General features: G+C 55.9%; 1 protein-coding gene across 2 annotated transcripts in view; it reads left to right on the top strand.

Moving 5' to 3' along the window:
• Positions 1–22,237, top strand: part of PPP2R2B (protein phosphatase 2 regulatory subunit Bbeta) — a 101,440-nt gene extending 79,203 nt beyond the window's left edge. For both annotated transcript variants that reach the window (XM_075766393.1, XM_075766394.1), the window contains exons 5-9: positions 10,348–10,525; positions 12,915–13,079; positions 20,240–20,409; positions 20,979–21,070; positions 21,893–22,237. In XM_075766393.1, coding sequence (XP_075622508.1) covers positions 10,348–10,525; positions 12,915–13,079; positions 20,240–20,409; positions 20,979–21,070; positions 21,893–22,172 — 885 coding nt within the window. In that variant the 3' untranslated portion in view covers positions 22,173–22,237. The remainder of the gene's footprint in view (positions 1–10,347; positions 10,526–12,914; positions 13,080–20,239; positions 20,410–20,978; positions 21,071–21,892) is intronic.
• Positions 22,238–26,815: the final 4,578 nt, after the last annotated feature.

Raw genomic sequence — 26,815 nt, 5'->3', positions numbered from 1 at the left:
TTACTGTTGGCTCACTTTTATGGGTTCCATTGCAGATGAAGTTGTTGAGAACCCAGACAGATAGTTAATCGTTGTCTCCGTACTGAGTTGCTCCTGGTCGCTGGCAGGCATTTTTCTTTACAGAGCAAGAAAACATTTTATTTCATGTACCTGTGTATCTGCTGTCATGTTTCAGGCAGCATTTCCAGCCTAATATGCCGTTACCTAGACAGCCCGTTGGAGGAGTTTGCTTGGCATCTGGATGTCGGCGCTGGGCTATCAACTCTCTGCAGGGTGGGAGGCAGGTTCTCAAAAGACGGTGGTGTTAGGGAGTGAGACTCCACTTGGTGCTTCCTTCTCTGGCTACGTGCGCTGGAAAAGCCCTGGGCTTACTGAGGAAACGCGGGTCACAGTTTTGCCTACATCGGCCGTCCCGGCGCCTGTGCCGAGCTCTGCTGTGGGCAGGTCTTGGTGTCAGTCCTGTAACCGGGACCCCGCTGAGCACCCCAACACACTGCTGGAAACCATGTAAAACAGCAAAGGCAAGGTCAGCGTTCTCAAGGGAGCAATTTCTGAGTATTGATTTATTTTTATTTCTAGTGTATTCTTTAAGAACATTGAATTTCTGGGGCAAGTGAAGAAACTCAAGAGTCCAGGATAAATGAGTTGTGTATTTTTCTTTTCCAACACAAACTGCTTTAAAATTTCCAAAACATAAATGTAACCTCTTAAGCAAAACATTTCACTGTGGGAACACTGAGTTTTGACATTTGGAAATGAAACTTTTTAACCTTTTGAAAATGCATTTTTATTGTTTGGGTTGACCTGGATATGGGCTCTGTGGGTGCCACGGCGTCCCTCTCACCTGCGGTGGCCAGCGGCCGGTCAGACCCGCGCTGGCAGGTGTAGGGAGCGTGGGGGGACGTGTGCCACAGCCCCGTCTGCCCAGACCCGCTGGCGGGTTCCCCCTTGTCTGGGTGAGGGGAGGCCACGAGGAGCACAGCGGGTGGCCCTGGCCGCATGGTGCTGCGTCCTCTGCTGCGCGTCGTGCCGGCTCTGCCGCCCTCCCTGCGGCACCGCTCGTGTCGGCTTTGCAGAGCTCTGTGTGCCGGGGGTGTAACGCTGTCGTTCGGCTGCTGCTCCTCCTTCTCTCACCTGTGCTGCAGACACTGGGGCGAGAAGAACAGTCAGCCCGTGTGTGTGTGTGTGTGCGCGTGCTTCGGGGTGGGCGCAGGGTGGGCACAGGAGTGCCGAGCTGGTGGGTCAGGCTCCCATCCCGGACCTGCCCCTGTGCTCCCCTGTCTGCTCCCGCTGCGCCGGTGGAAGCGGCTGCCGATAGATCGGGGCCCACCGTGAGGGTAATGACGCCTCGGCGGGGTGCACGGGCAATGTGGTTAAGAAAATAAATAAATAATCACCGTGCTTATCTTCGCTATTGATTGTTAGCGTGAGCTGATTGCATTTGACCGCGTCCTGGTGCTTGAATTGGCGACCACAGGGCTGAAGCGGAGCCAAAAATCAGCCCGGGTGTTCTTGCAAGCGCTCAACCTGAAGTTACACCATCCAGCCCGTCCATCACTGCTGGTGCCCAGCGAGGCGTCCCGAGGAGGGGCAGGGTTGCAGACACGCTGCCAACGTGGCCGGTGCCAGGCCCAGCCCTGGGCAGTGCGGTGCCAGGGGCCTCTGAGGACGTGGGCCAGCCCCGCAGTGTACGGGGGGGGCTGTGTGCGGGGTGGGGGCAGCCAGCCCGTCTCACCGGGAAACCCACCTGCCCCATCCCCGCTCACCCCCAGGAGCACCCCTGCGCTGCCGGGAGCGGATGGAGGCGGCAGCGGTCACTGGAGTTTGTCAGGGAAGGAGGGAATTGTGATTTATTTTTTTTTCCCTGTAGAAAGTTAAGCTGAAATATCAGAGAATTGGACACTATTTATTGGAGTTCACTGTCTGCCTCGAAAGTTTCAGCCTTCGTTTTACTTTCAGTCCAGTTATTCCTGGCAGCAGCTCGATGCCGTGTGGCTGGCAGAGTTTGCTGCTGTGGTGTCTTCCATTGTGCTGTGAGATCAGGCGCTGCGATTCCCCGCTCTTCGGTGAGCAGCCCCACGGGAACGTGCAGCTCCTGCTTCACAGCAACGGGAAGAGGTAAAACACGATGTAAGTGCTCAGTATTATGGTTATTAGTATCTGCCTGCATAACGCCTGCTGTCCCTGAGGAGGGAAGATTGAGGAGTCTTCCGCCAGCCCCACTTTGATCTAATGTTTTGATGATTTTACTTAGACAGATATTTACATAGCTGTAACCATTTTGCTGCAGCTTGGTGTATCTCTGACGTTTAATTGTCCTGTGATGCTCGCACTTTGGAGTAAAACTGCATCTCTCCACAGTTTAATTTTCAACCACAGACAAGTGAAAAAGGGCTTTGAAACCGCCCTGCTGCAATCATCTCTTAGCCATTCGTCATAATGGTTTAAATATACTTGATGAGCATTGTTCTCTGAGGAATTCCTAACCCACATAGTGCAAAAGGAATATTTAACTCTGCTCAGACTGTGAAGTAAGGCTTTTGCTGTCATTAAAAGTGCTCTACTTATTTAGATAGCCCCCAGTCTAATAGCTACAGCCCTTCGGCCTCATTTAGCAGCCTCCGCGAGCTCTCGAGTGCCACTCGGTTATACAGCCGTACCTACGCTGTGGGATGTGCGCAGGAAATAATTAACACAAATAGTATCAAGGGCTTAAATCTTTTTCAATAGAGAATGTGTTTGCTTTGATCCCGCACAGTGCAAGTCAGGCTGCGGTGACACAGGGGTGTGTGTCCTCCCACCAGTACCGTCCCCTCCGCAGGAGGAGGCGGCTGCAGGCACCCGGGTGCTGAGCACGGCAAGACGCTGTCTGTGCCTTTGCTGAGCAAAACTGGGGGAACTGGCTGGGGAGAGGCAGCGCCTGGGCCTCGCTCTGCGATAGAGAGGGGTGATGTTTACCCTGTTTGTTTAAAGCGGAGCAGCAGCAGGCTGCGCTGCCAGCACTGCCTTGGCCCGTAACACCCGAAGCGCCCAGAGATGCCCTCCTGCCTCCCCGATCTGCCACGTGGAGGCTGCTGCCGGAAGATGTTCTGGCACCAGCCTTCTCAAGCCAGGCTGGGATTTCTTACCCCGCCAGGTCCCCTGCTCCTGAGCTACGTCTGCAGGGGGGCTGGTGGGGGCTCTCCGGAGGGGCTGCTGCTGCCTCCCCTCCTCTGTCCCAGCTTGTGCTGCCCTTCAGGAACCCAGGGCAGCTCCATTGGGGACAACTTTCCCTGCCCTGGGCAGCTGATCTCTGCCCCAAGCACTTTAAAATGTTGGTAAGGACGGACATATGCTACAGACGGGCTGGTGTGCACGTAACGAGCCCAGGGACTGGTTGCCCTGGCCAGCAGGATCCTGTCTCATGCAGATTCGTGATGACTCAGGAGATTGCCACGGTACAGAGGGTGGTTTTCTGTGGTCTCCACTGGACACCTCCCCGGGTGAGGAATGACCGACGCCCCCAAGACCAAGCGTGACGGGGGCGCGATGAGCAGATGCATTGATGTGCCCGGTGGCTGTAGCTGTCACAAATCTATCTCTGATTAAGAGCTACCACTTCACTCTCAGTTCCAGCAAAATCCATTATAAATTCTGTTTTATATCTCCCAGTTTGCCAAAGCACTCCTGGTCCTGGGGTGCAGGTTCCTGGGGAGGCTGTGCTGTGTTCCGCTGCTCCCAATGCACCAGCGGGCAGCCACAGAGCAGGGCTGTGACAGGAGAGGGAAAGGGATGGAGGATGCTTCGGAGAAGGACTGCTGTGCTGCTGCATTTCTGCCACAGCAGAGGGATTTGTCTGTCTTTTCCTTCTATACATTCTCCAAAGCATTATCATTTAAATGACAAGGTAATGTGAAACATTTGGCTTTTTTGGGCTATAAAATGCATGTGGCAGAACTAATCAATTTCAAATGATCATCATCAAACCATTGCCATAGAAATGAAAAAAAAAAAAAAGGATTTTCCCATTTTCATTAGTCACTTACATTGCCCTAAAGCAGCTCGATGTGTAATATCTGCATGCTTGGCTGTGCTCAAAACACCCCCTTTGGTAGCCTGGCCTCTCTGCCCGAGCAGGGCGGCACTGGGCTCACCGTCACACTGGTCTGGGGCGTGCTGGGAACCTGTGGGGTTTGCTGGCTTGGAGGTGCTTGACCGTTGTCGCTCTGGAAGCAATGCCCGGCACGAAGAAGGAAGGTCTTGGCTCAGTCTCGTGCCGGGGCACGGCCATGCTGCAGGGCTCGGGCTCCACAGTCACCGTGCAGGTAACGGTGGTTCCCCGGGGACGGGCAGTGCCAGCCCCTCGCGCCACGGCTGCGGGGTGCCGGAGGGCCTGGCTGGGCATGGGACGGCTGCAGTGAGTCTGCCGAGCAGGGACTGCCCTCCGGCCAAGGCAGCGCAGCACCCAGCCCACCGGCGTGCACTGCCTGCACCTCTGCCTGCTTCCTTCTGCAGGTACTTGAAAAGAAATGAAGTAGCCCATTTTGCCGATGCTTTTCTCATTTCTTTGTTTTTCCCAGGTCACGGGTTGAATTCTTTCTTAGCTGGTGAAAACTCATTATTCATCCTTCTAATATTTGTAAACTCGCCTTGAAATGCTGATGACCAGAATTGACCTTTCAGATTATTTTTTTCATCTCTTTTTTCACAGCAATTTCACTGCTGGTATCTGTGTCTAGACGTACTGTAAAAACAATGTGCCAGGCAGAATTATCAAACGGGTTTGGATTGCTTTGAATTTGTGTTTTGGTAACGTGGCTGTGCTTCTACACGCTTCCCGCTGGAAAAGTACGAAAATTGTAAACTGCCTGGTGGGATTTTACTGACACCAGCTCTTTTTCAGCAGGAGAAGTTAGTTAAGAAATATCTTTTCAAACAATCACATCTTTAAGGGAATGTAATTCTAATGAGATTGGCATGAAGAGTTTAGGATTTTTAATTTCAAATAAGAAGAATGTTCTGTTTGTTCTTTGAGGCTTCTGCAAACTTATTTCAGAATTTAGGTACAGATGGTGAAAGCAATCCTGGAGTGTAATAACTGAACTAGGACAAATTCTCAGTTACAAACAAAAAAAACCCTATTGAGCTATAAAAATATACAAAGAATTGGAAATCTGGGATGATTTGTGCTGTGTGTAGAACGACGCTTGCAGTCAATGCTCAGCCTTGCACTAAAAACCCTTCCTGAACCGGCCCCGTTTTTTGGGGGGGGGTATTTGTGTTGATGGCCCGAACAGTTGCCCCACGTGGACTAACTTCAGGCTTTTAACGCAGCTCCTGGGTGCTGATGGAGCAGAGCCCAGCAGATGCTCCCGCGACTCGGCCCCCGTTGTGGTTGGGACCTGCTGCCCACAAATGGCTCTCGTTGGCTTCTGCTGGAGCACCCAAGTGGGGACAGAAGGCCGGTAGCCCCAATTCTGCCCTGCCGCGGGGCTGGGGGCTCCGGGAGGGGGCATGGCGCAGGCGGTGCAGGGACGTGCTGCCTGCTCCCACCGACCTGTGGCCCGTGCCCACTCCCACGGTGCGGTGAGGGCTCAGCAGCCAGGTACGGTGTCACACCTTCTCCCCCTCCAGCTCCGACTCCTGCCAGTGCTGCTGCCGATGCCCTGTGGTGTGCCACCACTCCTCCCTGGTGGAACGGTCATGGAGAAGCTGGACGTAGCTCCGGCTGGCAGGTGTCCGGCACCACAGCGCTGGCTGCACCATCCTCCCTGCAGACCTGGTGCCCATGGTCCTCCTCCCCAGCCCCCTTTGGGGCAGCCTGCACCTTTTGGTGTGCACTGTGCAGGTGGATCTTCAGCTGGCAGCAAGTCTGTGCCCGCGTTTCACTGGATGAAGAAAGGCTGAGTGACAGGTAACAGGAGAAACGGTGTTAGAGTGCTGCTTACCAGGGAGGGAAATGTCCAGGGAGAAGAGATGAAACCAGGAGCTCTATCAGCTCCATGGACAGTAATGAGATAGCGGGTTCATCCTCCCACAGGAAGGGACCTTCCACACTTCATGGGGGAAAGTACAATACGACAAAACCCTGAAGAGCATGAAATTGTCAGTCTGCCATGAAAATAGTGTTTGATGCACATTTTGTCTGCAAAATATTAATCTGCCTGCAGCATTGGCCAGTTAGTTGCAGAATATGCTGTTTGGAGGTAAGGAAGAAACAGCGGAGAGCACGGTCAGAGGAGCTCAGCTGCTGGAGCAGGTGAAGAACCTTGCCGGGTTTATCCCCGAGCAGCTAGCTCTGCTCTCTGGTTTGCCAGGAGCTGGATTACATTTTCCTTCTTGCAAACCAGAGGCTAGGGTTAATCTGGGCTTCGGCCGTGACTAATCTCACTTGGCCAAATCCTGTCGCAGCTCGCCAGGGCTGCGCGAGGCTGCGGAGCAAAGTGTGCACCAGGCAGCGCTTGTGCGGAGCGGGGGCGATGGGCTGGCGGGAGCGGAGCTACGCCTGGGCGGCCGCTCGGCTCGGGCTGTCCTGATACTGGTGCTCAGCTCAGAGCAGAGCTTGTCTGGCTGTAAAGGCAAAAGGAGAGAGGAAAGCTCTGCCCTGTCCGCTGGCTTAGAGCATCGTCGGTGAGAGGCGAGCGCTGCCGTCCGTGCCGAGCGAGCCGCGGTGGGAGCTGCTCTGCAGTGAGCGTGACAGGCGCTGCGCTGCCGGGCTGACCTGCTGCGGGTCCCGCTGCACGTAGCAGGTAATTGCGGAGCTTGGGCTGCGGTTGATGCTGAGGCGTGGTAACCCCTGACGAGGTGGGGACTGGATAGACACCTAAATGGATTATTTACTGATTTTTTTTAAATGGCTACTACGCTGGGTCCGATTTGGATCTCAGCTTAAGTCCAGTGCGGCTCCATTGTGCTAAGAAGATTTCCATGGAGGTAACTGAGAGGAAAGCCTCCTTCTCCATCACACAGAAATGGGTGCGTGGTCACAGCGCTGACCAGTCTGCGGCCCCCTCTGCCCGCCAGCCCGCGGCCAGGAGCGCTGCGCAGGGGTGGGCGCAGGACCCACACCAGGGCGGTGCTGGGGCGCAGCAGCAGCTTCCTGGGGCAGAGGCAGCATCGCCGCTCTGCATCTCCGCACTGGGCTTCCCCTTCGTGAGCCAGCCCTGTCGAATTCACACCCTTTAGGGAGTTTTGGCCTCCAGCGCGTGCCGTGAGAAGGACTCCCAGCAGCAGTTCCGCCTTGCATGTAGGTGGCTGTTGCCCCCCTCGCTGCGGGGCTGTGCTGGGGGTCGTGTCACTGGTCTGGGCTCAGCGACCGGCAGCTCGAACCCGCAAACTTATGCTTGGGGCTTATGCTTGGGGGACACGATGTGATCACATCATTGTGTTTGGAAAACGCTGCATGCCGTATAGCACCTCTGGGCAGGGGACGAGGTTTTCCTGAGAAACACCGAATCTCTGCATCTCTTCAGGCCACGTCCATCACAGCGCCATAAGTGACGAGGAGAAGCTCTGCCACATGAAGCTTTTCCCCCGGGAACAGGGAGCATTTGGTGACAGTCGACATGACAGACAATGAAAGAGGGAAACCTGATGGGAACAGGGGGCAAAGCGGTGAAGCGGCAGCAATTACTGACATCACGTTACCTACGCCGTGGTCCTTCGCTCAGCGGCTGGAGGTGGCAGGAGGACATGCAGCACCCGTGGTGGGAAGGGGCCAGGGCACGCCGGCTCCCTCCACCCCCCCAGCCACCGAGAAAATGAATTTTACAGCTCGAGGGAGGATTAGTGCCTCATTAACTCAGGAGAGGGGAAGGCTTTGCCAGACAAGGAGAGAGGAATCGTGTGTCATGTGCGCTTTGAGTGAGTGCGACCGGCTCCTTTGCAGGCAGTGCCTGCTGAAGGCAGAAAGAAAAATTAAGACATATTTTGTTTTAAATGAAAAATGACTGGCATTCCCCCCCTTTCCTGAAAACGGAAAGTAATTTAATTTATTAGTGGTTTATTTTATTTGACAGCCTTTCTATGTACTTGACGCGGTTTGTTACACTGAATTACCCTTTAATAATGGGTATATATAATACCAGAACCTGCCCTGCAGGTTGGCTCCGTAATTGAAGAAGGGATGCGTTGGGGAGGTCTCTGTGCTGCTGAGGATTGCTATGGCAATGCTGGTGGGAGCCGGGAGGTTTAGGCAGACACTGGCTTGGACTCTGCATGTTTCAAAAAAATTAAAAAAAAAAAAAGACCAAGTTTCATTTGCTGTCACGTGGCTGGTTCGTTAGAGCTTTCTCTGCACCGTCACTGAGTGCTGCCGCCCTGAGCTGCTCCCAGCATGCCCGGCTGGGCTCGGGGCAGCGTGGCTGCGGCACCCGGAGCAGTCTGCGGGGTCTTCCCTCAAACCACCCTTTCTTTTCCATTATTGTGCGTTAAGCAGAAATGTAACGCGGGTGTCTGTCAGCCGCTGGAACGGGCTCCGGGGCGCTGGGGGTCACACTGCTGGAGACCAGGCAGCGTGCTAGAAAAGACGTGCTAGAACAGTCCTGTGGTGGTGAGCGGGATGAGCGGGGAGACGGGCAGACTTCTTCTCTGCGCAGTGGCAGCGTTTCCAGCCGGCTTCGGGGCAGACTTCAGCGGAGAAGAGTTTAATCCCAGGCGGGTCCCAGCCTGCGCCGGGCAGCTGCTCTCCCTGGCCATCCCGAGACAGGGTTTGCCTTCTGCCGCAGGACTTCTGCTGTCGTCGACGAGATCCCTGAGCCAGAGTGTGCTCCCAGTGCATTCCTGGCTGCTCCTGCCTCAAAATGTCAGTGCTTTCAGGTTTAAGTGCCTACTGTTGATACCCTTAATCAAAAGCTCGCAGCATGTGATGAGAGGGGGCACGGACACTTGCTGGTTTCCGTATTCCAGAGCAGATTCTTGACACTGTAGCAGATAAAAAACCCTGCCTTAACAAAATACTCGCAGATGACCAGGTTTGTTCCTCTCGTGGGATTTTACCTGGTGACTGCTCAAGTTCCAAACATAAAAAACTCCCCAGAATTTGGCTCTGAAGTAGCGTGTGGAGAATTTTCTTGCTGAAGAGTTTATCTCAGCTCCATGGTTGTGAGTAGCTGCCGTATAAAAACCGGGCAGGGAATTGTGCTGGGGCGCTGGAAGTTGCAGATGGCCATGCTGCTCTGGCTCAGACCCGGGCTGTCCCGGTTGCTTCGCGCTGCAGGGCTCCTGCCGGGCACGGGGACTGGCCGGGGGTTTGACCGCGAGGTGCGGTCGGGCCGCACAGCGTCATCTCAATGAGTGCAATCCTCTGCCAAAACCTGTACTTATTCTTGTGCCCAGCTAGACCTGGTGTAACCATTGAACCCTTTCCCTTTGCGCAGCCATCATGTTTCCGACGGTCTGAATGACAGCCTGGTTCCTGTAATCCCTGAGCAAAACGCGAGCCTCCGTCCCCAGATGGCTGAGCAAAGTCCTTCAGCGGCAAACGATGCATCATTGACTGTGTCAGGCTGAATTAGCAGGCAGGCTCGTCACATTAAGCTCAGGCTCTGAGCTGGCAGTCCCTGCGCTCTACTGTCACTCGAGCTGGCTGTCACAGGCCCGTCCCCACCTCTGCAGCCATGGGAAATCTCTTTGGGCAGCACACAGATAAAACGCACAGTAATGAAGTAGCTTGAGGGAATAGCTTCCTGGCAAACGGGAGCGCAGACTGACACCTTCCTAGGGTATTGAGTTGCCTTAAGAGCGTTTTGTCTGACGTTATTACTTACACTGCTCCTTGCATATGCTGTTCTTACTGCAGCTCTGCATCCCCCGATGTTTACGTGAGTTATGCTTATTAATCTAAAGGCAAACGTGTGTATCTCTGTTTCTAGTCCCTCCATCTGTCTCTGCCCTGTGTGTTCCCCTTCCCTGTCTCTTCTCATCTCTTACCTCCATCACTTCACTGTGAAGCAAATGCAGAAAAGTTAAAAGAAAAATCTGTGCTGACCTGGCTCTCTCAGGAAATATATTTGTATTAGAAATGCTCCAGGAATTCCAGATTCCAGTTAACAGTGACAAAACAAGGCAGAAGTGGTTTTTATTTTTTTCAAAGAAGGAATGGTTGCTGCAGCCAAGATCCAAGCCTGGTTTACTGGGCTCTCGCTGCCTCACAGCAATCTAACCGTACTGGTGCCTCTTTCAAAAGGAAAAGGCTTTCGTGTCTGCTTGTCCTTCTGTTCGTGCACTAAGACAGACGTGAGGTTTCCTCGGTGAGGGTGTGTTAAGAGGCAGGCGTTGGGTGGGACACTGTGCCGGGTGCTGGCGTGGGTCGGGTGGGACAGCCAGACCCTGTCCCTGGGCAATGACGTTCTGCTTCCCGTCCCGCAGGTACCTGTGCTCCGGCCCATGGACCTGATGGTGGAGGCCACCCCCCGGAGGGTGTTTGCCAATGCTCATACCTACCACATCAACTCCATCTCCGTCAACAGCGACTACGAGACCTACATGTCGGCAGACGACCTGAGGATAAACCTGTGGAACTTTGAGATCACAAATCAAAGTTTTAGTATCCTTTGGTGCATGCTGCCCCGCAGCCGCTGGCCGGTCCCAGCTCTTCCGGCCAAGAGCAGGAGTAAGGGAGGTGCCTCGGCTGGCAAGTGGGGCGTAAAAGCCCCGGGTGCCCAGACACCTGCAAATGTCAGAAGGAGAATGAGAAAGCTGGACGGGGACTCACGTCCCCGGCGAAGGTGGGTGGCGGAGGGGGGACCTGCGAGGTCCGGCTCCGTGGGAAGCAGCAGAGCTGTGCCTGTGTCTGCTGTGACGGTGACCGAGCAGGTAGCGCAGGGTCTCGCCTGGCCCCGTCCCCCCAGCCCCTTCACAGTTCCTCCGTACTGACGGTTCACCCTCTGGCAAGGGCTTGCAGGGGCTCAGGAGTACGAAAAGGTGCTGTCCATGCGTCCGGCTGCAGAACTCCTGAAATCCCGTTCCCGGGTGTCATTACCAAGGCACTTCCCTCTTTGCCCATGCTGCTGGGCTGAGCCGTGCCGCCGGCGGGATGCTGAGCTGTCTCCAGCGGGCACATTCGGCCGTCACACCAAGCCGCTGCCTCTGTGGTGCAGGGATCAGATGGCATCTTTGCGACTGCTGCCTCCCGGTGCGGGTGACATATTTTTGAATTTTGCCTGCAGGGTCTGCGTGGGGTGGCAGGAGGGAGGGGGGTCTGCGGGTGATGGAGAAGACAGATGCCTTGGGGAAGATGGAGAAGAGAAATATTAATCGTGCAGTCTCCATTATACCCTGCAGCAGGGTGACAGGCTGCCAGTCACAGTCGTGCAAATGAGGTCATGCCAGTCACCCTTGTAACAGCCGCATCAGAAATAATAACTACGGGGCACTAATCATCGGCGATATTTATATAGTAATTTCTACTGAGAAATCCCCAGGGCACGTGGCAAATTTAGGCAGCTGGAGAGATTTCGGCAGTCACAGGCATGTGGCTGGAGGGAGCTCAAAGCGGGTACGGAGGAGCAGTGCTGCAATGTGCGTCTCTTTTTGGGGAAGAAAGTGAGGAGTGCTGAATTTGGGTTAAAACCTCAGGGTGTTTAGATGGCCCGAGGGAGCCGGGCCAAGGAGCCAGTGCAGCACCTAAAACACGTGCTAAAAATCAATGGAGAAACGTCACCACCAGAGAGAGGTCCACTCAGATGTCCCATCACACTGGCTTGCCGGTGTGTCGGTGTCACCTCTCTGCCCGACGCCTTGGAGCCCCTTCCTGGGGTGTCCCCGGTTTGGCTGAGCCGCGGGTCCAGCCCCACTGGGCTCTCCACAGAGTACCTGAGGGGGTGCTGGGTGGTGCTGGCATCGGCGGGGGGAGCCACGGCAGCACCGCCTGCCTGGGGAGGTGAGGAGCACGTTGCCGGTTTTCACTCTTGTCGATAAAAACCGAATCTGGTCCCTGACTGAGAGTTGAGAAGAGGCAGTCCTGTGGAGTTTGTTGATTTTTGTGCACCTCACACAGCCGCGGCAGTTTGATGGGATTTGCTCTGCTGAGCAAAGCATCGGGGCTGCCGTGAGAGAGTTGTGCGGGTCAGAAGTGCGGGATCGCTACAGAACCATGTAGTGGGTGTGAACCACAGTGGCTTTTTCTGCGGGAACTCTTGCTGTTACAAAACACCCACAGATGGGTGGTAAATTCCTATTTTTTTTTTTTTTTAACTCCTTAAGCAGGATCTTAATTTGCTTTCCAGGGGACGAGGAAAGGTGTTGTTTCTTTCCCCACCCCCCGTACAGTGGGTAAATCGTCCCATGCTGGGTGTCTGGATTGCACTGTAAGATCTGAAGCCACTTCCACCAGTGACTGCTGGCTCGGTGTCAGGCCAGGACGGATGCTTGTCAGTCGTCTCCTGCGGCACTGGGAAGCTCTGTGGGGCCGCACAGGTCCTTGCCGGCACTGCCTGGGGGGCCTCGGGATGGGGTCTGCAGCTTGGTTTTGAACCCAGCATTCCTCCAAGCCCAAGCACGTGAAGCATTCTGGAAATTACACGTCCCTGGGCTGTGGTGTTTTTCTGTCAGTCATCGTGATCTGGGTTTTATTTTCCCCCGGTTATTGTTTTCGGTGTGGTTATTCGCTGTGCCCAGGCGCTGCAATAAAAGATGTTTACTCTGGCCCGGGGCGAACGGGCAGAGTCCGGTCTCATCGCGCAGAGGGGGTCCCGGCTGCAGTACTGGAGCTGCGGTCCCCGGCTGAATAGAAACCGTGGTGGACATTGGCTTTCCCCCGCGCTGGCGCTGGCTGGTCCCGGCTCGACGCTGCCGTTCTGCCCCAGCACGGTGCTGCTCTCCCGGGAACACCGGCTGTGCGTGGCGGGGGGGACCCAGAGATGTCTGCAGGAGGGGCAGCGGGAGGAGCGGGGTCCAGGCCGGGCTACCTGGGGCTCCTTGACTCGCCCTGCCAGACATCGTGGACATCAAGCCGGCCAACATGGAGGAGCTGACGGAGGTGATTACTGCCGCCGAGTTCCACCCACACCACTGCAACACCTTCGTCTACAGCAGCAGCAAAGGCACCATCCGGCTGTGTGACATGCGCACCTCTGCCCTCTGCGACCGCCACGCCAAGTGTGAGTACGGCCCCCGCCAGCGGGACGGACGGGACGGGACCCCCTTTGGGTTGAAAGAGCCCAAAAGAGGGAGCGCGGAGACCGACCGGGGCTCAGGTCTGCCCTGCCCCCTCACCGCGTCCTCCCTCCGGGCGTGCCACGCTGTGGTCCTGCCTGCCCCTGCATGTTCCCATGGCCACCTGCCCTCAGTCCTGCCCATCCACAAAGGAGCAGGTTCCCCTGGGTCCCAGCCCCACACCCTTTGGGGGAGCATGTTAAAAACCCCGCAGCGATGTCTTGGCACCAGTGGGTCCGAGGCGTCACTGGGATGTCGGTGCACAGCAGCTACGGAGCTGTCAATGCCAGAAGACAGGGAGGGCTGTGCTTCTTCAGGCTCTTTGTCCAAACAGCCCCACGTCCTGTTGTCCCCTGGTGCCACAGGGGACAGGATGCGTAGAAAAGCCCGCTCAGAGTTTGGAGGAAGCTGGGCAGGTAGGGAGCTTGTCCTTGGTCCTCCCCGGCCCGATGCGATGAGCGAGCTGCTGCTGAGGCGTCCAGCTAAGCTTGGTTCCTGCTCAGCCTGTTCGTGTCGGGACGTCGGTACTGGAAATATTCTTATCGGCAACTGCTCAGTGAAATACTGTCACGAGCACCTACAGCATCTATGGATGGGCTGGCAAGTACCCGTTGCTGTTCTTTGTGCCCTAGCAGTTCCTGAAGGCAGCTCAGTGCTGAGCGCGGTGTTGCGGATGAGGCACAGAGATGGGACAGACCTGAAGGCGTCGGGTATCTGCCGTAGAGACAGCGAAATGCGGCAGAAGCAAGGGTTGCTGTGCTGTGTGACTGGGCAGCTAAACCCCTGTGTCTCTTGAGTTTTCTTCAGAAAATGGCCACTATCTTGTGGGAAATTAATGAGATTTTCAGTATTTAACGTGTGCCCATGTCACGAAAACAAGACGCACAAACCACGTGCAAGTTACGGGAGCCCAGTGCTAATAACGTACATCCAGCGGGCACCTGGCTGTGTTTCAGAGCTGGGTTTCCCAGAGGCAATAGGGAATCACACACCAGCTATTGCTTTTGAGCTCTTGAGCTGTGGTCGCATTCTGATACCTGGCTTTAAACTGAAATAAAATGGATGAAGAGGAAGGCTTACATCGCTGTCTGGAGACTCGGAAATATTGAATGGCAGTTTTCCCAAATCCTGAGCAAAACGCACCTCTCTATTCTTGCATTTTCTGACCGTGTCTTGCAGTCCTACAGTGACAGCTCCCAGCTGAGAATCAGAATACAATTAAGGAGCAAACAAAATTCATTTTCCTGACACTTTGGCGGCAGAAGCCCCCCCCGGCATTTGCCTTTGTTTGGGTACCGCTGCGTCCCTCCAGCCCTCGGTGACCACACCGGGCAGCGGTGAATCCCGGGTCGGTTTGACCTCTCCCGTGACATTTTCTTATTGATTCCCCTCCATCCCTCGGAAGCATCAGCCTCAGTCAATTGCAGTTCAGCAGATGTCTGAGTTGAAATTGAGACAGTTCATCAAAGTTCAAAATGAAAAGCAACATTGGCTTTTGGAGGTGAATCTTCCAACGGTGACATTTAATAACTGTCAATATTTAATAAAAATGCAGAAGATGATAGCACTGCACATCCCAGTCATGTTTATTTAGGTAGATGCAGTGTGCTGCTCGGGGCCAGCTTTTACTTATGTGCTGCTCTTATTAAATTCTGTTTGCCCGTTTTATTTGAGACTCGTGCGATCCATGACATTGTGTGTAGCTGGCCTAAGAGAGAACATCAGCTTCCACACAGAAATAGATGCCTGCTCTGCAGGGATGCAGCGAGCCCCGTGGTCCTGCCAGGGGACACCCACCCAGGCACACCAGGCACAAAGAAATCGCGTGCCTTGTCCGAAGCACCATGGGAAGCCAAATGGGAGATCGGGATCCCTGGAGCAGCTGTAACGCTGGCAAAAGTAATCGTGCTCTGAAAAGTGAGGAAAAACCCTGTTGGGGGTTACTACAGTTATTTCCCAGAGCCACAGGCATTGGGCTTTCCACTTTTTTTTTAAGGAGCCACCTGTGATTGCACCTAGCAAAGTCCTGGAGCAAAGGCTCAAAGCCCATCTCCCAAAGGGAGCCCTTCGCCTTTCACTGCTGGCTGCGTCTCAGCAACACTACCAAACATGTATTCTTTGCTGAAGACAGGTTCAGCTTTGGTGAGAAATAAGGAGCACACAAAGGTGCGTTGATAAGGTAACCGACAGCTTACAGATTTTACCCGCCGATATTGCAGATGTAGTTCTAAAAAAAGCCGAAGCCCCCCCTTGTATTTGGGCGGGCGCTGCTGCCTCGGGCCCCAGGCAGCTGTGTTTTGGGGAAGCCCCGGTCGGACTCTGCGTCGCTGCTGATTTCCGAGCACGTGGTGGAACCGCTGCCAGTCTCCCTGCGGAGCAGGATCACCCCGTGGGCTGTGCAGCCCTTCTCGGCCATCTCGGGGGGTCGTTTGGACTGCGTCCCCACGGAGAGGGTGCTGATGAAGGCTGCTGGGGAGGGAGAGCTGGCAGAGGGAGCCGGCGCGGGAGGGCAGCTCCTGCTCAGTGTCAGAGGAAAATAGGTTTGTTGTGTAACAGAGAATTAATGCTCAGAAATCCTTTCCATGAGCTCAGCAGCCCAGATCTGCTTCTGCGGCAGGAGCAAAGCCACACAAAAGCCTTCAGCCAGGAAGCAAAAATAGCTCCCCCGAGCCCTGCCCTGCCCGGCCGCATGCTGTGGTTCTCAGACCTGCGCCGCGTCGCGGACTCGGTGGCCCTGCCTGCCTGCTGAGACCCCAGTCCTGGCCGAGCCCCTGCCGCTCCCGGCGCCAGGACCAGGGAGGATCTGGGCATCCCGCGGAGCAGCGGGCGGCCGTGGCCTTGCTGCCCAGTGGCGGTGGGGACGGGGCCGGCGGGGTCTGGGGACAGCAGGGTCCAGCCCCCCCGCAGGCAGCAGCTTCCTCCCCGTCCTGCCTCGGGGCTGCCGGGGCCCGTGTCAGTGTTCAGAGCACGCTGCCAAAAGTGCTTTGTTAATCTGTACCTTCTCTGTGAGGAAGAGAAACACGTGCTGTTGCCACGCCACAGATGGGAAGAATGAGGCAGAACAGCGAATCACTCAACTTCGTGGGGGAAATTGGCACCAGCCTAGTAATTTCTGCTTCCTACCTTGTGGTAGCAAGGCTCCTGCACCTCTGGGCTGAGAGCAGAGTTGATTTTTCTGATATAAAGCAAACCTTGATTCTCTGCTTGCGCTAGCTTAGCTCTTCCTGAGTGATGGTTGTGATTAATTTTGTGTTGAGGTGACCTACGAGGGGAGTTTTGACTTTTTGTTGGAAGCAAGAGAAGCAGCAGAGGGTTAACGAATCTGTGCGAACGCTGTTCCACTGTGCTTCAGGTTTGCACGGGGCCCTGTTTATTCCCAGATTAACTGGAGCCTCATCTGAAATCCAGAGGGGTCAGGTGCCTTGCCCAGGGCTTACGCGCTAAGAGGCTCCATCGCTTTTAGCGCACAGGTCTGACGGGCCACCTCGCACACGTGAGCACCATGCAGCCCCCGGGCCAGCGTCCCCCTCGCTCCCTGACCCACAGGCGCTGCCCGAGGGTGGGCACCCTGTAGGGTGTGTGGGGGGTGAGGGAAACACAGGTGAGCCCTCGGCCATGCCGGTGCGCTGTCAGGGGAGGTTCCTCTCGTGCAGGTTAATACAGACCCGCACTGACACAGCTGCCAGTTAAACCCACGGCGTGCTGGCTGGTGACCAGTCCCAGGAGCACCCCAAAAGCTCAGCAGGGAATAACTATCATGTAGGACTCGCCTGCTCAAGCAGAGTTCGGATGGATTGATCCAAAGTCCTTTTATCTGACAAGTCGCTTAATGCAGCTGGTCATCTGGCGCAGCCTGAAACTCAGGATGCACAAAAGAGGGGGAGGAGGAGGAGGAGGAGAGAGAGGGGAGCTGGGCTCTGCTAGCTGTGTCTTTCGAAAGAGAGGGGAGCACCGGGGTAAAACAGCCGCATCGGGACTAAATTAACTTCTCCGACCTAGGCATGTGGGTCTGGGCAGAGGCTCCCCGTGCTGCTGCTGTCTGCAGCATGTGGCGGCTGAGCAGAGGGCTGTTCCCGCAGCAGCTGCCTGCCCGGACTTGAGGTGCCCACGTCCCGCTGGGTGACGGTCTGGCCCTGCCGGGAGGTGAGCCAGCCACTTGGCTAGCCGGTGGCCTCTGAACACCTCGGGGGGCTTGGCCTCACCCCTGCAGATCACCTTGGCCAGCTCAGAGGAGAGGCTCTGAGCCACGTAGCCCAGGCTGCCACGTGCCGTTGGCATGGGTGGGGATGAAGATGAAGAGTGCCAACTCTGCAAAGCCAAACCAGGCTCAGCAAAACACGTTCGCTCCCATGTTCCTGCTAACAGCGTGTTCTCTTTACCTACTTTTCAGTTAAGCCTTTTATAGAAGAAAAAGGTTATAGAAGTAGAGAACAGAGATCTGATTCCCCGTTAGAAAACTCAATTCTCTGTGTAGACAAAGCCAGTCCTGGGACTGCGTGGGGTGAGCTGAGCTGAGCTGAGCTCTCATTGTCCCGGGTTTTGGCTGGAGCAGAGCTGAGCTGGTAGTGTCACCCCCAGAAACTAATCATCTCCTTCCTCCGACTCGAGCTAACGATGTCCTGCTGCATGGAATAATAGGCCTGGCAAGACCTCAAGCTAAAAATTCACTAGTTGGTTGTTCAAATCTCCAGGGGGGTGAAGAACCAGCCTCTTGTGCCACCCTGAGCTCAGTTAGCTCTTTGCCTTTGCAGCGCTCTCCTGACTTCATCTGAAATCAAAACTTCCACCCGGCAAAGCATTTGGTTCTAACAGGCAGGTGTTGGGGCCGAGCTGAGAGGTGATGCTGAGCCCAGAGAGGGACCCGAGCGAGAGCCACGGCCCCACGGTTGGTGACGGTGCAGTGCAGCTTTGCTGTGCTTCTGGTTTTCTGGGCTGCGTTGCCAATTGTCATGATTAGCGTTTAAATGAGGAGTGAGAAAGAAAAGACAGTACTTGGATTGGTGTTGAATTTATTGACCAGTGAAAAAAAAAAACCCCGTTTGCATTGAAGCTGCCCCAGCAGAGGGTCCCTCTGGCCGAGGGTGCTCCAGCGCAGGGCGAGTGCGGAGGCAGCAGCTCGTCTCCAGAAGTGTCGTTTGAACGATTGCTCTCTGCGGTGGTAGGTCTGCTTTCTGCTTCCCAGCGTCAGAGCCCGAGCGCAGCGGGCAGGGAGACCAGCACGGGGAAAAGGCAGTTGGCCCGTGTCAGAGTTCACCTCTTAGCTGCTGCGAAATTTAAAAAGTCGACGACTCCTCTGCACTGGACTGCATACGGGACTGGATCCTGCGCTGGACGCGTGGGTGGCTGGATCCTGCCTTCTCACCCCGTGCACAAGTTCCTCGGCACAGAGGAGGTGCTGCAGGGGACCCCCTTGCTCTCCTGCTGATACTTCGAGCTCCTCTTCAGTGCCAGTTCCCCGCAGGCACGAGGGGACGGAGGAGCCCTCGCTCCGCTGCTGTGCGGGCAGGACCTGGAGGACAGGGACTCGCCGGAGCAGAGAGCGGCCAGGTGCTGGCGGGGAGCAGAGTGGACGTGACGCCATGCCAGTGGGAACGCAGCCTGCAGCCGGGCCGGGGGACGCGGTACCTGGCGTCAGAGTTCCCAGCCCTTCGTGCCGCTGCTGTCTCACCCTTGCTGACTCGTCCCGGTGCTGCCTCAACTCTTGGTTCTTTCTCTGAGGCCTTTCCTGTTTGATACTTGATCTGTGATGTAACATTTTCTGCTTCTGCAGTATCAGCAATGATTTCCTCTTGCTCCTGTACTATAAATTTAATGCCTCCAGCCTTCACATAAGCTCACATACATGCATCCATGACGGACCCGATGCAGTCATTAAAACAAGCCTCACGACACCGGCCGACCCGGTGCGAGCAAACCTGTAATGATTACGGCGAAGTCAAGTCGTGGCATTCAGATGCTCTCCACAGACTGCCTCAGATCTTGATTTCCTGTTGTCGCTGTTGCTTTTCTTATTTAAAAAACCTGACGTGTCGTCAGCTTTCCTGCTGGTGACTAAAGGACCCAGAGCGGGGTCCTGCTGTGGGCAGTGCCACTTCTGATTTGTAAGAGATCATTTATACTGGCACTTCAGGCATTTTTTTCCGCCATACTCAGGAGTTCAGGCGTTGGTACCGCAGGGCTCAGCGAGGGATGCGTGAGCAAACGTGCGCTCGGTGCGGCAGTGTGCCGGCCATGCTGCCTCGGGGCGCGGTGCGGCCAGGCTGGCTGCCGGCGCATCCCCTGCTCTGGGCACCGGCGGGTCGGAGCCGCAGCCGCTGCTGTTTGTAGGAGGGTTTGGAGCGGAGCCTCAGCGCTGGGGATGACGGTCGGACTAACGCGCCGGGACCTGCATTTTTCTCCAGCAGAGAAGTGAAGCGGTGTGAGCTTCTCCATGTTACCCAGCAGCATCCTGTAACGCTGTGCTGGAGACCTGTCTGTAGAGGCGGAAAGCGCAGGCTGGGCAGATGTCCCTGCACCGGCAGCATCTCTCCTGATGGGTTTTTAAAGCCATACATGCCCCACTGTTTTTACTTTGAAATCAAATTTGTAAATACATTTAACGTGGAAATTCATCGGTCTCCTTCAAACTGTTCAAACTGTGATTTATTCAAAGACTGATCAGATTAAATCTGTCGGTTGCAGTGGCTATAAAATATTTACATTGACTTTCAGTTACGCTGCACATTGATTTCTAGAGAGCAGAAATGGCATGCAGGGCTCTAAATCTTCCGGGTTTCTGTGGTGCTGTTGATGGATTGGTCTCCGATGACCCTTCTTGCTTATTTTAGACATTAAAAACAAAGAAGCATCAATTGTGCCAGGTCCTTAAAATACGGGCATTTGTGTGGTCTAAGCCAAACCCAGAAGTGGGGAGTGTTCTCCCAGCCCGCCATAGGTCTTCACAGCCGCAGCGGAGCCTCGTTTGCCGTGCTGCAGCGTGGCTCTGGGGGTGCCCCCGCCCCCCACGAGCATCCTGTCGTGCCGGGGCAGGGCAGCAGGTCACCGCCTGCGGACAGGGAGCTCCTGCCTCGGCTGATGCCGGGGCTTGTCCTTTTTTCTTGTACAGTTTTCGAAGAGCCTGAAGACCCAAGTAACCGGTCGTTTTTTTCTGAGATCATCTCCTCAATCTCCGATGTCAAATTCAGCCACAGCGGGAGGTATATCATGACCCGGGACTATCTCACCGTCAAGGTGTGGGACCTGAACATGGAGAACCGGCCCATTGAGACCTACCAGGTGAGTGTGGCACGGCCGGGCACGCACAGCGATCAGCACCCGCAGTGCCCCTGCCCGAGCCGTGCTCCCAGGCCGGCAGCAGAGTCGACGCGGACAAACCCAATGGACGGGAGTGCCATGCCCTTAGGCCGGGGAAAGCCAGCAAGAGACTGTTAAATGTTGGCTCGAGTGGCCTGGTGAATTGTAACCCACATCCCAGGCCAGCTGTGGGTGCGGAGGGCACGCGTGGGCGCCGGCAGCCCTGAGGGCCACGTGGGAAGCGGGCAGAGAGTGCTGGTCCTCACCACCCTCTGCCAGGAGATGTGCCCGGCGCTGCCAAGCCATGCGTGCGGCGGTGCTGGTGCTGCTTCTTGCAGTGGAAAGGTGGCCGTGGTCCAGGCCGCACGGTGACGGGCCGTGGCCAATGCCGCCTGGTTTGGCCGTGGAGAGCACGGGGCTGGGCCGGCCAGCAGCGCCCGAGGAGCGCCAGGCTGGTGTTTGCCGGCCGCTGGGCTGTGCCAGCTGGGGCGGGGGGGTCAGGCGCTGCCACGGTGTGGGGGGGCCTCACGCCCATCCCTCCCTGCCGGCAGGTTCACGACTACCTGCGGAGCAAGCTCTGCTCGCTCTACGAGAACGACTGCATCTTCGACAAGTTCGAGTGCGTCTGGAACGGGTCCGACAGGTGAGCGGTTCGGCAGCGCGCCTCCAGCCCCGCACCCAGCCCTGCGCGTGCCGAGTTTGGGCTGGACGGCCCGGGCTTCAGGATGGCCCGGCGGCTCCCGCGTCCCCGCGCGGTCCCTTTGGCTGGGTGCGGGGCTGGAGAGGTTTCCTGCGGGTGCAAGAGGGATCCCCAAAGCCGGAGCCCTGTGCCCAAGCGATGCTGCGGGGTGTGATGGGGCCCCAGCTCTGTCCCGGACGGGTCGGTTCCTGTCTCCATCTCACCCGCACCCGGGGGAGGGCGGTGATGTGTTTGGCTCCAGATTGCCGAAATCCAGGGATGATAACTATCCACACATAAATGCCACCAAACCAGTGGCAGAAAGCAGACAGAGCAGTTGACCTGGCAGAGTTGCCACATTTTTTCTCTGAACCATCAGCGTGAGTTAACGAGGCACAACTGGGCCTGAAGCCCAAATTCCCAACCCAATCCAAACCTCATACTCAGTCTGCCTCTAGTCACGCGGCAGTTTGCCTCTAAAAAGGTGTGAAAGTCATTCGGTTCAGGTCAGATAAATCTTCGCCATAAAGACCGATCTCCGTACGCGTTGTTATCCTGAAAGGCATTGCGTCGCCGGTGCGCATTCCCAGGGAGGGACATGGGGACACGGCTCCACCGGCTGAGCCTTTTGGCGCAGGATGGGGCACGAGCTGCCCGGGGCGCCGGTTGTGCCGCCGAGTCCCACGGTGCCGGTGCCGGGCAGGTCTGGGGTATTGCAGCCGGGTGGGGGTGGCAGGGGCCAGGGCTGGGGCCGCGCGGTGACGCGTCCCTCCTCCCTCCCTGCAGCGTCATCATGACCGGCTCCTACAACAACTTCTTCCGCATGTTCGACCGCAACACCAAGCGCGACGTGACGCTGGAGGCCTCGCGGGAGAACAGCAAACCCCGCGCCATCCTCAAGCCCCGCAAGGTCTGCGTGGGCGGCAAGCGGAGGAAAGACGAAATTAGTGTGGACAGTCTGGACTTTAGCAAAAAGATACTGCATACAGCTTGGCACCCCTCCGAGAATATCATTGCCGTGGCAGCAACAAATAACCTGTATATATTCCAGGACAAGGTTAACTAGGAGGACAAGTTGTTCTTTAGGAATCTCATGTACTGAATACTAGTAAACACAAGATTTCAAATGTTTCTTTTCTTTCTTTCTTTTTTTTCCTTTCCCTTCCTCTTCTTTTGTTCAGTTACTGCTCTGCAGATAGCGGCTGTGTGTGCAGAGGCGAGCGCTCCTGCACTCCCCGGAGCGGGGGCAGCGGGGGGCACACCCCGCAGACACCAGATTTCAATATATTTGCGCATTGAGAGCGAAGATGTAACGTGGGGCGGTTGGGGTGGCATCGGGCTTCCGCTGTCCGCAGGCGGCACTGGGATGGCTGTAGCTGTCTGCCGATGGCTGTGGTGCAGCAGCGTGGGCTGTCAGCAGTCGGCTGGGGAGGGGAAGGGGAGGGGGGCGGGCAGCGGGTGCTGGGTGCCCTTGGGGGTTAGTTACAGCAGCCCCGCTCTGGTGGTTTTAAACTTCACCCTAGACAAATTCCACCTGTTACGTTGCAAGATCAGACCGTCGTCCCTTTTGCCGTTTTTTGTATTTGTCTTTTTATTATTACTATTTTGTGTTTTTACCAACAGAGACAGCAAAACCAAACGTAAAATGGAAAAGTTCAGATTTGCAATGAACGAGCTTAAAGGGGGGGGTCGGCTGCACAAAGATGCGTCTGCTCTAGCCAGGCTGCTGCCTCCCCCCACCCCACAGAAACTCTCCTGAGGATTTGGCTTTGTAGATACTGTGGTGCCTTTTTTTGGTAAATTAAATACCTTTATAAATGATGCTTCCAAACTGCATTGATTGCAAACCAAATTGAACCTGGGCTTTTCTTCTGCATTTCTTGTCTTTTGCTTTGGTCATTTTTACGTGTTCTGTTGTAAGCTCTTGCATGTTGTGACTGTCTCTCATCTCTCTCTGTTTTTGAATTTATTTATTTATTTATTAATTTTTTATTTTTTTTTTTTAAGTACAAGTTGCTAAATTATGACCTTCTAAAAAAAGAATCCAACCATATATTGCTGTTGGCACCTGACTGCTTCAGAAAGAGGCTGTCTGTGGTCCTACATTATAATATAATAATAATCATGATAATAATAATAAAATGAATAACTCTTCCTCTTTGCATGGCAAGGCTGCCCCTTTCTACTCTAAAGATTGTTCGGGTCCCTCTTACTTGAGCAACTGTTCAATAAAAAAAAAAAACCCTACTGAATTTTCAGTCAAGCTGAAAACTGCTCCTGCAACAAAAAGCAAATGAATGACTGACGTCAATTAAAACAGTCAACACTGTCACTTCAGAAGTGGCTCCGTAAGGGTGACCCTGCTGTGCATCCCTTCCGCCGGGGCAGCGGGCATCCCACCGGCGCCTGCATCCTCACAGGACGTTCCCACGCCTCTGAGGGCAGGGTGCCCTCTTGGGCAGCTCCGTCAGGATTCCGGCCTGTCCCGCGATGGCTCCCAGCTCTCACACCCGACAAGGGGGACGAACTGCCGCTGACTCACGGAGCGCAGGGACCGCGCGGAAAACCAGGAGCTGCGCAGTGCGGGGAGCCCCGGCTGTGCCCCGGCCCCTGGGACGGAGCCTCGGGGTGCTGACCTGCTGGGACGCCCATCCCCGCCTGGCATGCCTGCACCGGGCAGCAGCCCGGAGACCTTCCCGCCTTGAGGAGAGAGCACGAGGGAAAAACAAAGTGCACTGGCTTATACATTTATTACAAGTGATGGCTTTCAGGAGTAACTTTTTTTTTAAAAAATGAAATGGTAAAAAAAAAAATAGCAAGAGTAAACAAAGCATTTTTTAAAAAAAAAAAAAAAGTTCTTTTTTTGTTCCTGTAAAGAGAGCCTGCAGTCTGATATCAGAAGTAAAGTTGTCCCAAATGTGTCTCTGTGTGGAGTCGCTGCTTGTTGTGCCTCTCGCGTGCTGGGTGACAGGTCGTCTGCCAGGTCCGTGCTGATGAGGGGTGGCTGGGAGTCCCAGAGACCCCAGGGATTCTGCTTCCCTGCTGAGGGTGGGGGGCACGGGGGTAGCGGATAGTTTGGAGACTGGTGGGTGGGAATGCAGCCTCCCCCTCCAGCCAGTGAGGGTCGGTCCTTGGGTGCAGGGGTCGGTGGTGGGGCCAAGTAAACATCCTGCCGGTCCCTCATCTGCCACTGGCAGCGTGTGGGAAGGGGTACGGAAACTCAGGGATGCATAAAGTGCAACGTCCCCTCTTCGTCCGGTGGTTTAAGGACTTGCAGAAGGCAGATGTCCCTGTGGCTTTGTCACCCATGGCCGTGTCCCACTCAGGACACGTTTGTGTGTGGTGGGGAGGGTTAGTGCTGCTGCTGGCACCGGGCCGGGCATGGCGTGGGCTGCAGTGCTACGGAGCATGTAGCCGTGCCAGAGGCACCGTCACCAGCCTCAGCCAGGAGGAAGATCTGCTTTTGGAACCCACGCTGCCCAACAGCATCCCGCACCACGCTTACCCAGAAGCACATCTACAAAACTCCCGTGACCGTCCACGAGGAGGGATGCTTGGCATTGTGCCCACATGGTGTAGGTGGTCTCTGTTCTCTCTGCTGCAGCCACACGCACAGAGCCCAGCGGGAACGGTGGCCTTTCCCGCATGGGGAAGGTGCCGTTGCCTCATTCCCGCACACACGCCGTGTTACCCTGCGGCAGAGCGTGGTAGCTCCCAAAGACGCCGCCCTGAAGTGAGGGAGCAGGGTGCACGTCATGGCTGGTGCCCGTGCCGGTGCCGCACAGGGAACGTGCTGGGGAAGACCCACCGCAGGTGGCCATACCTGCGCTTCGTCCCGAGGGATGTCCTGGTGTGGCAGCCCCCATCGGCACAACCCTGCGAGCGGCAGAGCCCCACGCGCTCGGGTGCCAGGGAGACATTAATTCCCTCTCCGCAGCTTAGCAAAGTGCGGTGGGGTGGAGAGGCTTGGGGTGTTGCTTTCTTTCAAAACTGCTGGTCCTTTGCAGCCTGTGGCAGCAAGGCAAAAGTGCTGGGGGCCCCGAGGGGCACTGAGGAGGGGAGATGCCCGTACCCAGGCTGGGAGCTGCAGTGACCCAGCGTGGTGCTTCAGCTGGCCCTCGATGGCCACGTGCAGAAAGCTGTGCAGCTGCAATCCCGAATGCTTTCTGCAGGCACGGAGGGGCATTTCAGAGTACTTGGGGATGCTGTATCGAGGGGCAGTGTTGGTGGATGCCATGCGCGGGATGCTGCCCAGTGCACGCAGTGTCTGAGGGGCAGGCTGCTGGCTGACAGCCTGCAGTCGATGTCCTGCAGGGAGCAACATTATCACATCCCAGACGTTAGCCCCGCAGCCCAGCCTTGGCACGAAATATCTCCAGCAACAGGGCTACGTGGAGTGACAAGGGCTATTACACTTGCCCTGCAGCCTGGCCTCTGGAAAATGGAGCTGCTGGACTCTTCTGCCTGGTAACGGAGCCTGGGGAACGAGTCAGACCCCATGGAAACTCCGCCTGGCATCGGGCTGGCTCGGCAGAGAGGCAGATGAGCTCTGCCATTTACCCAGGGCCTCTCTGCCACCCAGAGCCCGTTGGCTAACGGGAGCTGGGCTCCCCTTTGCATGACGCTTGCAGGATCGGATCGTGGGTGATGGTGCGGGGACGTTCATGCCCATAAACAAGCTGCTCTGGGTGGACTGTTGAGCCCCCACCCTCAGCAGTCTGATTAAACACTGTAAACAACTGTATCTCAGGGAAACCAAACAGAGCTTTAGCTCCACACACAGGCTTGATGGTAAAAATATAAATATGAATATATACCAATCCTAGCACGTGTTTGAGCTGAAGCCGACAGGTCAGTGGCACGAGGTGGGGCTGGACCCTTCTCCCTGCCCCGGCCAGGGCCCGGGTGAGGCGCTGCGGGTTGCTCCTGGCACCGTGGTGGCTGCAGAGCTCGTGGCCTTGTCATCTCCGCTGGCAGCCAATTAATCACACGAGGATGGGCAGTTCCACTGAACTCTCCCCCCTCACAGTCGAGGAGCGCGGCAGAGGACCTGCGAGGACTCGGGGCGGCTGGGGCTCCTCTCACTCCCTCCCGCCCCGGTGCCGGCTGGGCGACTCCCCGCCGCAGCGAAGAGCGGTGCTGGGCCCAGCGCTGATGGCTCCCACCCGCCACAGAGACAGAGGCCGGGGCTCCCCTGTCCACTGCCCGGTGCAGGAGCGGTGGGTCCTGCAGTGCTTTTCAGGAAGAATCTGGTTTTATTTTCCGTTTGAAATCACTGCTGACAGCAAACCTAAAGCAGGACCTGATGCGGGAACAGCTTGCCCGCGTGGGCGCCGGTCGGTGCCTGTCGCCGGACTGTCTGCCCTGAGCTGCGCAAAGATCTGATGCACCGTGCGTGGCACGGGCACGGCAACGGTGAGCCGCATTCTGCCTGTGCCGTACGGGGTGGGCAGGGGCACACGGGGCGAAGGCGGGGGGGCTGCTGTTCCCCAAAAATCACTGGGAGCTCCAACAGCTCACCTTCTTCAGCAGGACAAATCTCGTTATTTGATAAAGCATTAAAACAAACTGTCAGTTCCTCTGCAGTCCGTGTGCTAATTCTCTGCTGTTCTTGGTGATGAATTTAAACAGCGGCACCTAATTAGAAGCTGCAGGGTATGGATTATACTGTCAAGGAAATGTCATTCAAACAGACGCTCATTTACCTTC

Source organism: Balearica regulorum, chromosome 14 (genome assembly GCF_011004875.1).
Source record: "Balearica regulorum gibbericeps isolate bBalReg1 chromosome 14, bBalReg1.pri, whole genome shotgun sequence".
Classification (NCBI taxonomy): Eukaryota; Metazoa; Chordata; class Aves; order Gruiformes; family Gruidae; genus Balearica; species Balearica regulorum.
The sequence above is the reverse complement of the archived record's forward strand: the minus strand, read 5'-3'. Positions and strand labels throughout refer to the sequence as shown.